The 12,520-nt window shown below is 52.1% G+C and overlaps 1 protein-coding gene and 1 non-coding gene across 16 annotated transcripts; one reads left to right on the top strand and one right to left on the bottom strand.

Moving 5' to 3' along the window:
* Positions 1 to 2,529: 2,529 nt before the first annotated feature.
* Positions 2,530 to 11,675, top strand: LOC115894791. Of its 15 annotated transcripts, none has more exons than XM_030923132.1 (3): positions 2,530 to 5,512; positions 6,126 to 6,173; positions 7,068 to 11,675. In XM_030923132.1, the coding sequence occupies exon 1, from the start codon at positions 4,058 to 4,060 to the stop codon at positions 4,973 to 4,975; it is 918 nt and encodes a 305-aa protein (XP_030778992.1). In that variant the 5' UTR covers positions 2,530 to 4,057; the 3' UTR covers positions 4,976 to 5,512; positions 6,126 to 6,173; positions 7,068 to 11,675. The 15 variants fall into 15 exon arrangements, with proteins under 15 accessions (XP_030778992.1, XP_030778996.1, XP_030778987.1 ...); XM_030923136.1 differs by having other exon boundaries at positions 6,766 to 11,675; XM_030923127.1 differs by having other exon boundaries at positions 2,530 to 5,532.
* On the bottom strand, positions 4,174 to 4,364 carry LOC115895062. Its single transcript, XR_004055265.1, has one exon. It is a non-coding gene; the product is annotated as a U2 spliceosomal RNA (small nuclear RNA).
* Positions 11,676 to 12,520: the final 845 nt, after the last annotated feature.

Below are 12,520 nucleotides of genomic sequence, written 5' to 3'. Positions count from 1 at the left end.
AGGCACCCACTACCGTGCTCAGCTAATTTTTTGTATTGTTAGTAGAGATGGGGTTTCACCCTGTTACTCAGGATGGTCTCAATCCCATGACCTCGTGATCGACCCATCTCAGCCTCCCAAAGTGCTGGGATTACAGGCGTGAGCCACTGTGCCTGTTTTTTTTTTTTTTTTTTTAAATGGAGTCTCGCTCTGTGACCAGGCCACAGTGCAGTGGCATGATCTCGGCTCATTGCAACCCCTGCCTCCCAGATTCAAGCAGTTCTCTGCCTCAGCCTCCCAAGTAGCTGGAATTACAGGAGCCTGCCACAAAGCCCTGCTAATTTTTGTATTTTTAGTAGAGATGGGGTTTCACCATCTTCGCCAGGCTGGTCTTGAACTACTGACCTTGTGATCTGTTCGGCCTCCCAAAGGGCTGGGACAACAGGCATGAATCACTGCTCCTGGCTTGTTTCACTTTCACAACTGAATGCTGGCCAGATGCTGTGGCTCATGCCTGTAATCCCAGCACTCTGGGAAGCCTAGGCAGGCAGATCACGACGTCAGGAGTTTGAGACCAGCCTGGCCAATATGGTGAAATCCTATCTCTACTAAAAATACAAAAATTAGCCTGGCGTGGTGGCAGGCGCCTGTGGTCCCAGCTACGTGGGAGGCTGAGGTGGGAGAATTGTTTGAACCCGGGAGATGAAGATTGCAGTGAGCTGAGATTGTGCCACTGCACTCCAGCCTGGGCGACACAGCGAGACTCCATCATAAAAAAAAAAAAAAAAAAAAAAAAAAAAAAAAAAACAACTGAATGCCACTGGGCACGATAGCTGATGCCTGTAATCCCACCACTTTGGGAGGCTGAGGCAGGCTGATCACCTGACATCAGGAGTTTGAGACCAGCCTGGCCTACATGGTGAAACCCCATCTCTAATAAAAAGACAAAAATTAGCTGGGTGGGGTGGCAGGCACCTGTAATCCCAGCTACTCAGGAGACTTGAGGCATGAGAATCACTTGAACCCGAGAGGCAGAGGTTGCCGTGAGCCGAGACCTTGCCACTGCATGCCAGCCTGGGCGACAGAGCGAGACTGTCTCAAAAAAATAAAAACAACAGCAGCAACAACAAGAAAAACCTGTATGCTTTTAACACCCAAGTCACCTCTTGAATGCTTTGCTGCTTAGAAATTCTGTAACCGCCACGCGCAGTGGCTCACGCCTGTAATCTCAACACTTTGGGAGGCTGAGGCGGGAGGATCACCTGAGGGCAGGAGTTTGAGATCAGCCTAATGAACATGGAGAAACCCTGTCTCTCCTAAAAATACAAAATTAGCCAAGCGTGGTGGCACATGCCTGTAATCCCAGCTTCTCGGGAGGCCGAGGCAGGAGAATTGCTTGAAACCCGGGAGGCGGATGTTGGGGTTAGCCGAGATTCGGCCATTGCACTCCAGCCTGGGCAATAGGAGCGAAACTCCGTCCAGAAAAAAAAAAAGCAAGAAAATAAAAAAAAAATTCTGTAACCACCAGGCACAGTGGCTCAGGCCTGTAATCCCAGCACTTTGGGAGGACAAGGCAGGCACATCACCTGAGTCCGAGACCAGCCTGCCTAACATGGCGCAACACCAGTTTCTCTATAAAAATATAAACTTACCTGGGGGTGGTGGTGCAGGCCTGTAATTCCAGCTGCTCCAGAGACTGAGGCAGGAGAATCGCTCGAAGCCGGGAGGCGGAGGTTGCAGTGAGTGGAGATGGCGCCACTGCACTGAAACATAAGAATCAAGGGCAAAACTCCGTCTCAAAAAAAAAAAAAAAAAAAAAGAAAAGAAAACGGAAAACAAAGAAAAAAAAAAAAGAAAGACAGAGAGATGGAAAGAAAAGTCTCACAGAACTCTTCCTCTCTTTAGTCCTAAGCTTTTCCTGTTGAAGAGCAATGAAGAGGAGAACGCATTCCCGCGGTGGTGGTGATTTACAAGGGCGTTTCTTTTCAGTGGCTGACGGGCGGACAGGGAGGAGAGAGCTCCGGATCACTAGGGCGGGGCATGCAAATTTAAAATGGCTACTTCTCCCAGGAGCTATGGGAATTAACATTGAATGTGAATATTCCCGCAAAATAGAAAAAGTCTTACCGATGCAACGTTACTAATTTTAAAAAAAGAAAAGCATGTGAAAGTAGAGAAGAGAGTACCTGTTCATATGAGAATGAATTTTGGAACCGTGAGCTTAACATGAGTAAACAGAAGGGGCAGGACCTACGCAAGAAAACACGGAACCTTCACTGTTACATGTAACTCTGAAGATTGACACGTGCCAAACTAAAACGTATTGAAAATTCCTACGGAGTACCCCTGTCTTCCGCGGACCACAATGATCCTTTACCTTCTATCGATAATAGATCAGAGTCATTGATCCCGAATAAGATGCCACTGCTCCAACCTGTCCAGCCACAACTGTGGCTTGAAGTTCAATGGGAACCTCTCCCGCTTTCTACAAACTGCTTCCTTTATTTTTATGTTTGTTGATTTGGGATGGCGTCTGGCTCTGTCACCCAGGCTGGAGGGCAGCGGTGCAATCACTGCTCAGTGCAGCATCCACCTCCCAGCCTCCATCCATCCTCCTGCCTCAGCCTCTGGAATAGCTGGGGTGCAGATACGCCCCAGCCCGAACAGGGTCTCACTAGGTTGCCTGGGCTCTTTCGTTTTGTTTGTTGGTTGGTTGGTTGGTTGGTTGGTTGGTTTCGAGACGGGGCTCCGGCTCTGCAGCCGGGGCTGCAGTGCAATGGCGAGATCTCACTTCACCTCACTGCGGCCTTCTGGGCTCCGGCGATCCTCCCAGTGTGTCCGGCCTGACGACAGCCTTCAGAGAAAGAAGCAGGGGGAGTTTTGCGGAGGACAGACAAGATTTCTGGAGTTTGGAAAGGGTGAGAGATTGGGTCAGCAAAAGGAACATTCCGATCTTTATGTTGGGATGCAATTTGTAGATACAGGGATGAGACCCAAAAGAGCCGGCAGAGATCTGTCGTCACGGTTGCAAGGCAACTGCCGGTGGCTGATCCCGTAAACGATGTGCATACCTAGAACGGAGCCTACAGATGGAGCCAGGTGGAGCCAGGCTCCAGCCTACAGGTGGAGCCACGATGCTTGGACTCGAGTTCTGCTCCTGTGCGCTCCCTGATAAATGGCTTATATTACCTGCACCTCAGTTTTTCCTGGGCAAAACCGGAAGCGTGTTGCCGGTGCGTTGGCACTGCCTTCAAGTGCCAGCTACTCAGCGGGCTGAAGAGGAAGAAGTTCCTACTAGAAAGACACGTGGACACGTATGTTGATTTACAGTAGCAAAGACTTGGAACCAACTCGAATGCCCATCAACGATATAGGCTGGATAAGGAAAACGTGGCACGTATACACCATGAATTACTAGGCAGCCATAAAAAAGGATGAGTTCATGTCCTTTGCAGGAACGTGGATGAAGCTGGAAGGCATCATTCTCAGCAGACTGACACAGGAACCGAAACCCAAACACCGCATGTTCTCACTCCTAAGTGGGAGTTGAACGGTGAGAACACATGGACACAGGGAGGGGAACATCACACACCGGGCCCTGACGGGGCGTGGGGTGCAAGGGGAGAGAGAGCGTTAGGACAAATACCCAACGCATGCAGGGCTTCAAACCTAGATGACTGGTTGATAGGTGCAGCAAAGCACCGTGGCACACGTACACCTAGGTTCCAAACCTGCACGTCCTGCACATGTACCCCAGAACTTGGGGACAGAGAGAGAGTGAGAGAGAGAGAGAGAGAGAGAGAGAGAGAAAGCAAGGAAGGAAGGAAGAAGGAAGGAAGAAGGAAGGAAGAAGGAAGGAAGGAAGGAAGTTCAATTCCGGGTGGATCCCATTCCCTTAAAAGGTCACCACCCCTCGACTGCCAAGCTGAGATCTAACGGCCTCCAAAGGAGTAGTCAGTCGGGAGTAGTCAGTCGGCTGCGGGGGGTCGTACGTAGCCTTCCCAAAGCGCTGTAGTCACAGCGTAAACGGAAGCGTGCCGCAAGGCCTACCGTCTGCCGCCCGCAGGGGAGAAACCCCATGGTACTCCAACGAGTAGTTAAGCCGGCGTATCACAGATGCTCGTGCGTGTCCAGCCGCCCCGCCGATGCTCTCTCGCAACCTCTACTCTTAGCAAACAGCCTTGTATCCCCGGTAGGGGGTGCACCGTTCCTGGAGGTACTGCAATACCAGGTCGATGCGTGGAGTGGACGGAGCAAGCTCCTATTCCATCTCCCTGCTCCAAAAATCCATTTAATATATTGTCCTCGGATAGAGGACGTATCAGATATTAAACTGATAAGAACAGATACTACACTTGATCTTAGCCAAAAGGCCGAGAAGCGATACCGTCGGCTTCGCGCCCGCCGTCACCGTCCCACTCTCATCCACATTCAAGTCGCGGTGAGAGCCCCAGCCTCGCTCCTTGCCCCATCCCCTCTGTCTCGTCCACCCCACTCTGGACGCCCTTACACACTCGGGTTCATTTCTTATTCTCCACCTTTGAAAAGGGAAATCTTACACCCGTGCTTGCATCCGGCGTTCCCGGGCTTTCATTTCGAATTTGCATACCCCGCCCTTTCACGGAGGGCGCGGCCTCCGCGGTTGACTCCGCCCCCGGGGCCGCCTCTGCGTCGGGGAGCCGGGGCTCCGCTGGGGGCGACTTCCTTGTTTGTATCCAGCCAGCGCAAAGACAGAACCGAAGGAGACTGGCGGCGAAGGCGAGAGGGGTCTGTGGAAGAGACCGCTCGGCGGAGAGCGGTCCACGTTTCCCTGGAGAAAGACGAGGTCCCAGGGCAGGAGCCCGGGCGGCGCCGGGCCTTTACTTCGTCACCAGCGGGCGGGGAGACCGGCCTGGTACCCGCCGGACGAGGGGCCCGTTCCGAGTCAGGGAAGCCGAAGGCCTGGAGGGGCTTCCGGGAGCAGGGGCTGGAGTTCCTCTGCCGGGCAGGAGGCTGACACCAGACACCCGGCAGAGGGAGGCGGCGCGTGGATGGCGAGGGCCCGGCAAGGATTCTCCCCAGCCCCTGTGCCTGCGTCTCCTGTGGCTTCTGTGCACGGACCGTGTCCTGTGCTGTGCAGGGAAAGCTGCCTCTCTGCTCGGGACGTGGATTCCTTGCACCTCCTCCTCGCCTGGCTACTCCTGACGCAGGCTGTCAGGACTCCGCTTGGGTGTCACCCGTCCAGGAAGCCTCCCTTAATTAAGGGCCCTCGGCACCCACCCCATATGTGACTAGCAGCCCTCCTATGTATTTCGTCGCACCCCCGTTGTGTATATCAACTATTCCACTCACCACCCTTCTGGGCAATCCTTTGTCTCCCGCTCTGAAATCCCATCGCTGAGGGCTGGGACCCCTCCTCAGTACTTATCCCTGTTTCCCGGCGCTAGTCTGGTGCCTGGCGTGTGGAAGGCGCTCAGTAAACGTTTGTGGAGCGAAGAAACGACGCAAACGTGATGAGCACGACAGCCCGAAACAGAGAAGACGCAGTCAGGAGGTTACTGGCCCCGCGCGGGGGTAAAGGGGGAAGGTCGGGCTCGGGGTGGCAGGACACCAGAGGGCAGGGGTGACTGCCGGGGTGCTCTTGGGGGAGGATGGGCGTCAAGGCCCCCGGCAAGGTTGCGATCAAGTTTCTCTCCGGGGCACAGACTGCCGCCTGCGGGGTCAGCGTTTACCTCTCCCTTCCTCCTTCCTAACCCAACTTCGGGGGAGAGCTGAGGGCTGAGGGCTTTAGGCGCATTACCTCCAACATTTATTTCACTCGACGGCCCTTACTATTAGCCACGGCCGGGGTTAGGGTGAGGCCACTCCTCCAGGGCGGAATTTCAGGGGGTGCCCCCCCCCCCGCCCCAAACCCTTCGGCAATCAATACAAATTATAGTTCAACGCAATATATCTTACCTTGTGGGCGGCAAGCCACCCAGGGGCCGAGGCCAGAGACTGAAGGCACAAGCTCTTCCAGTATAACAAAGAAAATAATCAGAATAAGAAAAGTTATACCAGAAGTAGGATACAGATATGACTATACATGACTATTACTAATCATTAGTTTGCAGCATTACTCTTTGTTCTATTACTGTAATAATCTCTGTTCTGTTGTTTTAACCTAGGGAAAACCGGGCCATAGAGAGTTAGCAGCTGGAGGGACACGGTGAGAGGTGAGCAGAAGACAAGAGTGTGAGCCCTGGGTCACGCCCGCATAAGGGGCGCTTGAGGGCTCCTTGGTCTAGCGGTAACGCCAGTGCCTGGGAAGGCCCTCCTTACTTAGCAGACCTTGGTCTAGCGGTAGCGCCAGTGCCTGGGAAGGCACCCGTTACTTAGCAGACCTTGGTCTAGCGGTAGCGCCAGTGCCTGGGAAGGCACCCGTTACTTAGCAGACCTTGGTCTAGCGGTAGCGCCAGTGCCTGGGAAGGCACCCGTTACTTAGCAGACCTTGGTCTAGCGGTAGCGCCAGTGCCTGGGAAGGCACCCGTTACTTAGCACACCGGGAAAGGGAATCTCCCTTTCTCCAGGGGAGATGGAGAACACTCTGCTCCAGCACCTCTTGTGGGAGGCCTGACATTAGCCAGGCCTGCCCTCTGACTTCCGGAGGCTGGACCGTCTCCCTGTGATGCTGTGCTTCATTCAGTGGTCACGCTCCTTGTTCACTTTCATGTTGCGCCTGTACACCTGGCTCCTCCTTTTAAGTTCTCAGAAGATAGCAGTAGCAGAATTAGTAAAAGTACTAAAGTCTTTGATCCTTCTGATAAGTGCCTAGGAGAAATGCTGACGTATGCATGCCGTCCTCCCTCTCCGCCTCGGCTACCACCAAGGGAAAGACCCCCTGTCCAGTGGACACGTGACTCGCGTGACCTCTCAATCATTTGAGATGACTCACACCCCTTACCCTGCCCCCTTGCCTCGAATACAATACATAGCAGCCCGTCCAGGCATTCGGGGCCACTACCGGTCTCCGCGCTTGGTGGCAGTGGTCCCCTGGGCCCAGCTGTCTTTCATCCTGTCTCTGTGTCTTGTGTCTTTATTTCTACGATCTCTCGTGTCCACACACGAAGAGAAGACCCACAGGCCCCGTAGCGCTGGACCCTACCTCTGGCACCCAACGAGGATTTCTCTCTCGCTGTGTGAAGGTGCACTTTGAGCGCGGAACTCAGCGGAGGACTACCGACGACAGATTCCTGAGGCTTGCGGTCAATAAGCTTGGTGGTAAGCTTGGGCGCTCAGAGTATCCCGGGGACACCATGGGACAGGCCAGTACCAAGTACTCGGCTTATTTAAATGTTATAAAAACTCTGCTTAAAGAAGGAGGTGTAAAAGTTTCTACTAATACGTGAATTAAACCAGTTCGAGGTCGTAGATCTCCTTTACCCTTGGTTTGCTACTGAGGGAACTTTAGAACTCAAACATTGGGATGAAATTGGCCGACAATTTAAAATTGCTCATAAAGGGGGACGCGTTATTCCGCCCACTATTTGGCCAATCTGGGCTTCGGTTCGCTGTGTCCTAGACTCCTTGCAGACTCGGGTGGACAACGTGGAGGCTGATCCCTCTTTCCTCTCCTCTGAGGAGGTTGAGGAAATTCTCAGTTCTCTTTCCCCTGAGGATACTGCACAGATTGAGGCCGTGATTCTACAGACGGACCTCCATTCTGACATTCCTTGGGCCCCGCCACCCACACCAGAGCCTGCCGTGCCCCCATCATCGCTTTGTGATGAACTTTCAGATGATGTCCTTGCCCCCAACCAGCAGAATCCAACCGAAGTATACTATCCACAGCCGTCGTGGCCGGACCCTCCTATCTTTCCTCAGCCCTGCTACAGGGCCCTCAACCTTCCATCTACACAGCCCGGAAATGAGGCTATACAGCCTGAAAAACAGGCTCTAACCTACGTCTCTATGCAGCCTGGTACAGAGGCTCTCAATTCTCAGCCCGCGAATGAGGCTCTCAACACTGTCTCTGTTCAGCCCTGCCGCAGGGCCCTCCACCTTCCGCCTGTTCAGCCCGCCAATGAGGCTCTCAACACTGTCTCTGTTCAGCCCTGCCGCAGGGCTCTCCACCTTCCGCCTGTTCGGCCCGGTAACGGGGCCCTCAACCCTATCCCTCCTCAACCTGGTTATCCATCTCTCACTTCTGCTTCTCCTTCGGAGTATCAGGCTCGCTTGAAGCCTGTCCTGCAGGTACGGCCGGCAGCCTGGACTTCAGGCCCCTGAAAGACCTGCTCAGCAGGTACTCGCGCCTCCACCTGGCTTACAGGTTCTCAATTCTTCCTCTATTCAAAACCCTCGTTTCTTTTCTGCTTCTGGTCCGGTCACCACTGCGGTTGCCGCCGCCACCACCATGGCCGCTCACGAGCAACAAATCACATACATTCCTTAAAATGATACTCCTCTTATGAGGGCCATCTCTCAGGCAAGGGAATGTGGGGACCCCGAAGCCTGGCAATTTCCTGTAATTTTACAACCTCCGACGCCGGCCGCCCCCGTCCCTGAGGCACAGGATCAGCCACAGCCCGCTGATCCTGCCCAGCGGGTGGCTCAGCCCGCGGCTCCTCAGGCTCCTCAAGCTCCGCAGCCTGACAGTCAGGCTCCTCAGGCAAATCAGCAGGCTCCACAACTGCCTGCGGCGCAGCCAGTTCCAGGTATACCTGCAGTCCAGGCAGTAGTCCAACCAGATCCTCTTCCTCCAGGCCAGGTCCAGCTACGCCCTGCTTCTTGGGAAAGTTTTTCTTCTAAATTCCTCAAAGATTTCAAAGAATCAGTGAAGCAATATAGGCACCAACTCCCCTTTTGTCCGGTCCACATGAAAAGCCCTAGCAGAAGATAAACAGCAGTTTGGTGCCTTATGACTGGTAAATTCTAGCAAAATCAGTATTATCTAAATCCCAGTAGTTGCAATTCAGGACTTGGTGGGTCGATGCTGTCCAGGATCGAGTTCGGCTTAATCAAGGCTCTAAGCCTCCTGTTAATGTTGCAGCTGACCAGTTACTGGGAATGGGACAATGGCCTGCAACTGCAAATCAAACTAAAATGACGAGGTCATTCAACAGCTTCGCAAATGCTGCCTGTATACTAATAATAGTGCACAGTGCACTTACACCAGTCCCTAACGATGACAGGTTTCCCGCTCAACCAGAGGAAAAAGGTATGCAGTTTAATTTGTCAACTGGATATAAATTCCCGCCATTGTGCATAGCAATGTCACCTGGCTGCTTGGCTTTCTCTAATCAAAATTGGATGTGGACCGTGCCATCCTCCAGTAATGATTCCTATGAAGTACATAATCTGTTCAGTAGTAATTCTTTACAGATCATGACCTGTTGAACTTAATTAATCCTCATGAGGAATGGAGAGTTCCCGTCACCACCAAAAAGAATACAGCAAAAGGACGGCCAGACTGTTCAAGAGAACCTACCAAGGGAACTTGTTTAGTGAACTCAATTACATGGAATGACTGTAATGCTCCAAAAGCCGTACGTAGTGTTACAAAGCCTAGTTACAGGAGCTGCTATTGACTGGGCTCCAAGAGGGTATTATTGGCAAAACTACTCCGGCCAAAATACCCAATGCTCTGAGTTCAATGATTTGATACATCACGTACAAGACGGATGGCAGTCCTGCAGGTTGAGGGAACGGGTGTCTCCTCACCCATTCAAATGGATGGACTCAGGAATCGTTCCTCCTAGACCAAAAACGATTCATCCTATTGTTACCCCAGAACATCCTGAATTACGGAAATTAGCTGCGGCCCCGACGGGAATCAGACTGTGGGACGCTACCTGCCAAATCTCTCCCACCAATACCAAAATACCCATATTTAAAGTCACTGCAATGTCAGAAGAGGTAATACCTATCAGGAGCCTATAAGGGATAGCCCCCTTATATGCTGTTAGTTGGAATTATAAATGTCACTGCCAATAGACAAACTATAGAATGTGATGATTGCAAACTCTTCACGTGTATTGGTGCCGCTTTTGATCCCAGAACAAGTATTCTCCTGGTGAGGGCTAGGGAGGGGGTATGGACACCAGTCTCCTTACACCGTCCATGGGAGTCTTCTCCCTCTCTTCACATAGTCGATGAAGTTCTTAAACGTACCCTTCAGACAACTAAGAGGTTCATCTTTACTCTTACTGCAGTCATTGCAGGCTTAATTGCGGTTACTGCCACAGCAGCGGCCGCTGGACTTGCTATCCACAATTCTGTCCAGACCGCTCAATATGTGGAAGCGTGGCAGAAAAACTCCACTGGACTCTGGAATTCTCAGGCTCAGGCTGATCAAAAATTGGCTAATCAAATTAATGATCTCCGCCAGAGTATGATATGGCTGGGAGATAGAGTTATGAGTCTGGAACACCGCATGCAATTACAATGTGATTGGAATACTTCTGATTCTTACGTAAGGCCTTATGCTTATAATAAAGATCAGCATAGCTGGAAAAAGTCATGAGACTTAAATTTAAAAGCCTGGGATGATAACTTAACGTTAGGTATCTCAAAACTTAAAGAACAAATTTTTGAGGACTCGCGGGCTCACTTAACTACCATTCCTGGATCAGATCAGACACCTTTGAAGGAATAACCAAAGGGTTATCTGATCTAAATCCCTTTAAGCGGGTCAAACCCCTCAGAAGATCACTGTTGTCTTTGGCATTATTAACATCGGTATGTTTATGTTGGCTGCTTTTAGTCTGCAGATGTCTCCGAGGAGTCCGAGGACAAGTCTGAAGTCAACGACAAGCAACGATGGCAGTGACGATCCTAGTCAGTAAAAGAGGGGGGCGATGGGGGCGGTAAGGCAGCCAGGTGCCGAGGCAAGAGGCTGAAGCCACAAGCTGTCCCAGTATAATAAAGAACATAATTAGAATAAGAACAGTGATACTAGAAATAGGATACAGATATGATTATATGTGAACAGTATTAGTCATTAGCTTGTAGTATGACTCTCTGTTCTGTGATTACAATAATCTCCGTTCTCTTATTATAACCTAGGAAAAACCAGGCCATACAGAGTTAGGAGCGGAAGGGACACAGCGAGAGGTGACCAGAAGACAAGAGCGTGAGCCCTCGGTCACGCCCAGATAAAAGCCGCTTGAGGGCTCCTTGGTGTAGCGGTAGCGCCAGTGCCTGGGAAGGCACCCGTTACTTAGCAGACCGGGAAAGGGAATCTCCGTTTCTCCAGGGGAGTTAGAGAACGCTCTGCTCCACCACCTCTTGTGGGAGGCCTGACATTGGCCAGGCGTGCCCGCAGTCGTCCGGAGGCTTAAACGTCTCCCTGTGATGCTGTGCTTCAGTGGTCACGCTCCTTGTTCGCTTTCATGTTCCGCCTGTACACCTGGCTCCTCCTTTTGAGTTCTCAGAAGAGAGCAGTAGCAGAATTAGTAAAAGGACTAAAGTCTTTGATCTTTCTGAGAAGTGCATAGAAGAAATGCTGACGTTTGCTATCCTCCCTCTCCACCTCGGCTACCACAAAGGGAAAGGCCCCCCTGTCCCGTGGACACGTGACTCGCGTGACCTACCAATCATCTGAGATGACTCACACTCCTTACCCTGCCCCCTTGCCTTGAATACAATAAGTAGCAGCGCCCCGTCCAGGCACTGGGGGCCACTACGGTCTCCGCGCTTTGGTGGCAGTGGTCCCCCGGGCCCAGCTCTCTTTCTTCCTATCTCTTTGTCTTGCGTCTTTATTTCTACGATCTCTCGTCTCCGCACACGAAGAGAAAACCCACAGACCCGGTAGAGCTGGACCCTACATTATCTCGATTATGAGATAATCAAGATATTCACGTGGACTACTGAATGTTTCCGTGTCCCCTTACTATTTTGCTTTCTCCCACCGGCGAGTGTTTCCCTCATTTCACGCCATCCCAATCTCCGCCGCCCTCTCTGGTCATCCCCATTCTACTGCCCAGCACAGTGTACTATGGCAGCCGCTAGCCACAGGGATCTAGGGAGCCCTGGAAATGGAGCTGTGCTGTAAGTGTCAAATACACATGGGGTTTTGAAGACAGGATGAGTACAACTCTCACGATTTTTTTTTTTTTTTTTTTTCTGACGGAGGTTCCGCTCTGGTTCCCCAGGCTGGAGTCCAATGGCGCGATCTGGGCTCACCGCAACCTCCGCCTCCCGGGCTCAAGCGATTCTCCTGCCTCAGCCTCCCGAGTAGCTGGGACTACAGGCATGCGCCACCACGCCCGGCTAAGTTTGTACTCTCCGTACAGACGGGGTTTCTCCATGTTGCTCAGGCTGGTCTCCAACTCCCTACCTCTGGTGATCTGCCCAGCTGCCGCCTCCCAAAGTGTTGGGATTACAGGCGTGAGCCACCGCGCCCAGGTTTTCTGTTGTTGTTGTTGTTTGTTTGTTTGTTTTTGTTTTGTTTTGTTTCTTCTTGAGACAAAGTCTTGTTCTGTCACTCAGGCTGGAGTGCAGTGGCGCGGTCTCGGCTCACTGCAGCCTCTACCTCCCGGGTTCCAGCGATTCTCCTGCGTCAGCGTCCCGGGTAACTGGGATT

This window comes from Rhinopithecus roxellana, chromosome 19, assembly GCF_007565055.1.
Source record: "Rhinopithecus roxellana isolate Shanxi Qingling chromosome 19, ASM756505v1, whole genome shotgun sequence".
Taxonomy (NCBI): Eukaryota; Metazoa; Chordata; class Mammalia; order Primates; family Cercopithecidae; genus Rhinopithecus; species Rhinopithecus roxellana.
This window is presented reverse-complemented; position numbering and strand designations above follow the sequence as displayed.

Excerpts from the sequence above, each read along its gene's own strand:
- LOC115894791 (XM_030923132.1), top strand. The coding sequence starts at position 4,058 with ATGGTACTCCAACGAGTAGTTAAGCCGGCGTATCACAGATGCTCGTGC.